Raw genomic sequence first — 4344 nt, forward strand, 5'->3', positions numbered from 1 at the left:
ATTTTGTTGCCTTGTACCTGTACCTGTGTAATAACAATAAAGTTGAATCTAATCTAAACAAGTTTCTGATGCTACTGAGCAAAGGAAAGATACCTTACTACAAACAAATTAACACAAATTAATTGTTGCTGCTTAGACAGCCCACTGGTTTAGTTTCAAAAACAAAGTGATAAGATACCTTGGCTGTGCTGGTCCATCGGACTCTGTGGAGGCCCCATACCACTATGCAGAGATCTCATCCCAACACCTTTCATGTGACCAAAGTGCATCGCATCTGCCATGGTCTTCTCATTCATACCATCCATGGTCTGAAAATAGAAAAAACAATTGTATACAACCCATTTTTACCTCAAACTGGGATTTCTAATGCAACCCTAAAAAAATCAACATCTAAAAAATCTAATGATGATAATAATCTAATCATCTATTTATCTATTTTCTTCTGGGTTTTTTGCCCTTGCAGTTACCCCTTTATTCATACACATGGCCACACACCATCCCCCTTCACGCATAACATGTTTGTTTGCCAACTCCTTTCAACACCCTAACCATGACCACCCAATGTGAATTACCAATCATTCTACCGATCACTAATAATACGTCCTTGGGTTTGTCAACTGTCCCGTCCAGTCTCGTCTTGTCAGTTCTGACATCGTCCCGTCTCACTTCCCTCTGTTGTTTGTCACCTTGTCACGTTTTATGTGTTAAACTCCTTACGTGGTGTTTTAATCCCCGCTGCCCTCATATGGATCCAGGGTGTCATTAAAACAGTGTGGTTACGGTTGGACAACAGTAAATGTACTGAATGTAAATCTAAATCTGAACGTAACATATTATGTATATAAAAATATAAAGCTTTATTAAAAAATAGGGGGGTGGTAGTGGGCCAAAGAGTTAGTGTTAAAAAAAAAAAAATTGATCTCACCTCTTGCACAGAGCAAAACCACATTTCTCTTCCTATTTATCATCCGTCACATTTTTGTCAAAAGGTAATCGGTAGGCGAAAGAGGGAGATAAATAACTGGCTATGTAGCTATATTTCTTCTCTCTCTATATATGTATATATATCAAAAAAAGATAAAAACACACACAAGCAGAGATATACTGCCCCTTGTAGATCTCCACACATTTTCTGAATGGATTTTTCAGTTTGAATTTGAATTTTCATTTAATTTAGGTATTTGAACTGTCAACAGATGATAACTGACAAAGAAAAGTATAGGCCAACACTTTCTAAATTACATTAAATATATTTTGGTATTCCTGCCTCATCGGCCAACATATGCACATATGTGAAATATCTTCAATAATACAATTTAGGTTGTTATACTGGTCTGCCACTTTTGTAACAAGTGTCTAAAACTTAACAGTAACAGCTAAGCATGTTGAAGACATCGCGGAGATATAAAACAACTACTACAACACTGTCCTTGAGCAGGACTGCCTTCAAAAGACACCTCACAGCAGAGGGCACACCGTACCTTGTGCATAGGATACATGCTGTCCTGAGAGTATTCACTTTGTCCCTGACCCTGCATTCCATGAGGTGCGTTGGGTGTTCCAGGTCCAGGACTGGGTCCCATCATACTGTGAACAGAGCCCGGTGAGGGGTCCGGTCCAGGGCTGGGGCCCAAGATGGGCCCTGGGGATAGACCTGCCCCTGGAGAAGGGCCAGGATGGGACATACCACCTGATGTGTCTGAAGGGGTGGACATCTACTGAATTGCTAGGAGCATACCAGACAGCTTCAGAGGAAAAAGGAGAGACAGGATTTTAATGCCATGCAAGAAACATAAGTCCAGTGCCACCATAACTGTAATGTATTGTTTAAATTGTCTCTTTTCGGTTTTGAGTTGCATGGCATGTATGAGATAAATTAAAAACATGCTTCTCTTTATCACGCTTCTGCATCATTGGACATGATTTCATTGTATAGGTGCTGCTATTGCTGTAGCATTTATCGGTACATTATTATCTTAAGCATTATGCCGTAAAATAGTTGCTTTGGGTTTTCCATGTGCCATATACTCTCACCATTTAGCATTCCATTACCTTTTATCTGCCCTCTCTACTGTCCACTGACAATAGAAGTAAAACTCCATAAAGAATATGTAAATCATAGGGTGCCCAGATAGCTCAGTTGGTAGAGCAGGCCCCCATATAAAAAGGTTTACTCCTTGACTCAATGGGCCAACTTCGGCCTGTGGCCCTTTGCTACATGTTATTCCCCTTCTCTCTCCCCTTTCATGTCTTCATCTGTCCTGTCAAATAAAGGCCTAAAATGCCCAAAATAATAACAAATAAAAAAAAAATGTAAATCCTAGCTAGTGCTTCACATCGGCGGAACGTGCATCTTTAGGCTTGACAGGTTTAAATGTTTACTCCAGTAAAACATAATATTTTTAAGACTCACTAGAATGCGAAAAACCCTGAGGAACAACAACAACATAAGATATAAAATTATCCATAACATACTTTACAGACATACAGAGCTGTATTTGATATGTGGCCAGCAAACCTTTTTGTAAACAAATGTCTCCTGTGGTTATTACTGCCAACTGCTCAGAATGTGCCAACACTGCACAGCTTTCCATCTACCATGGCATCAGTCTGACTGACCACCTTTGTTTGTCAAACTACAAAAAAAAAAAACAGTCTATTACTCCCTGCTGGCAAACCACAGAGGCATATGGCTGCATAACACAATGACTCATCTCTCTGGTATTCTATAGTAAAGCTGTCAGTACTTTAATTACAACTACTCTCAATTAGGACTGCACAATTAATCGCAATTGTAAGGAAATCGCAATATGGACTAATGCAATATCCAAATCACAGAGGGGCGCAATATTTGTTAATGGAAAATTGTGTGTCTAACCATTCTGAAATAAAGTATTGTGGTGCTGCAGAGATGTCCCCGCCTACAAATCCTATCCTACAGACTAAAGAAAACAATCTTTGTTTATTACAGGTCCTCGCAAAAATCACACTATAATCATTTAAATTTCTTTAAATGTTAATCATTTTCAATGAAAATTAGAATTATAAAAAAACAATCATTCCCTCCAATATCGTGAATCATATTGCAATTTCAATATCAGTCAAAAAATAGCAATTAGATATTTTCCCTCACATCGTGCAGCCCTACTATCAATGCTGTCACCTCATTTCCAGCTGAAAAACAGTTCTTATTTACAGCGTTAATTCAATTCAATGGGGCTTTATTGGCATGAACATTTCAATACAATGTTGCCAAAGCATCAACATACAATTTGTCCAAATATTCTGACAGTAGACAATAAATAGTAATATGAACGTGAACACAACATTAACATCGATTTATATTAATTATTTGTACCGTATCAAATTTGTCGATGTGCGTGCAAGACCGATGTCTAATTAGCAATATCACCAATAAGAAACGGAATTAATAGCGCGATACAGATATACGATGTGACGCCAATGTTAACTTATATATAGGTTAACATTCGCGTCACATCGTTGTTTTCTGACATGTATAGTTACAGTGACGTTAACTTGGTAACTATAGGTATCACTGTGTAGAACTAAAGTAAATGTTAACTCTGATTGGATCATGGCTTCCCTAAAAACTGGGGGCCATCACGGATATGTAGGCAAGATCAATGTTTAAATGAATGTCAAGCTTAAGACATGACCTTGGCAATATTTAAAGAGACAAAAATCTACTTTCATATTAAATCTAGAAGCAAACAGTTCCTCAAAACAAAAGAACTAGGTCGCTTAGTCTACTCGCTCGATCGTTGAGGAACTAACGCTAGCTAGCTAGCTAACAGCTACAGTAGCTAGCTGACGTTAGCTAGCATAGCAACTAGCCTGCTAGCTAGTCCAAAATCTCCAGTTAGCGAACTGTCAGAAAGTTTGGACGGTTAGCTGAACGATAAGTAGTTACATGTCAATATGCATTACAAATGAAGCGCCGTAAGTCAATTTACCTTTCGGCTGAACTGTAACAGCACACAATTAGATTGAACAATTGCAATGTTTCTTCAAAATATGACTGGTGTCGAAAAAGTTCACTCCCCCTTAGTGTTGTTTTGCTGACATATTCAACTGTTTCTGTGTCGCCATTACTGATTTGTCAATGTCGCCGGAAATCCCGCCCCACTAAACAGTGATTGGCTAGATCACACGACAATCTTCTTATTTTGTTGGGCGTGTCTCTGTCTCTGTAACTACAGCGGTGCACTTTTTGGTCGACTGACCATGACTGCAAACATGACGATACACATGCAAAAGTGAAATACAAATAAGATAATCTCAGCCATGATGAAAATAAAATGACATTGTAATAACTTGCTAACT

The 4344-nt window shown here is 38.4% G+C and overlaps 1 protein-coding gene across 3 annotated transcripts in view; it reads right to left on the reverse strand.

The window, feature by feature from the left end:
• The window catches only part of smarca2 (SWI/SNF related BAF chromatin remodeling complex subunit ATPase 2), a 52914-nt gene extending 48791 nt beyond the window's left edge, over positions 1-4123 (reverse strand). For all 3 annotated transcript variants that reach the window (XM_032515882.1, XM_032515881.1, XM_032515879.1), the window contains exons 1-3: positions 3975-4123; positions 1482-1745; positions 179-308 (exon numbers count right to left, since the gene is read on the reverse strand). In XM_032515882.1, coding sequence (XP_032371773.1) covers positions 179-308; positions 1482-1715 — 364 coding nt within the window. In that variant the 5' untranslated portion in view covers positions 1716-1745; positions 3975-4123. The remainder of the gene's footprint in view (positions 1-178; positions 309-1481; positions 1746-3974) is intronic.
• Positions 4124-4344: the final 221 nt, after the last annotated feature.

The sequence above is a fragment of the Etheostoma spectabile genome, chromosome 5 (genome assembly GCF_008692095.1).
Source record: "Etheostoma spectabile isolate EspeVRDwgs_2016 chromosome 5, UIUC_Espe_1.0, whole genome shotgun sequence".
Taxonomy (NCBI): Eukaryota; Metazoa; Chordata; class Actinopteri; order Perciformes; family Percidae; genus Etheostoma; species Etheostoma spectabile.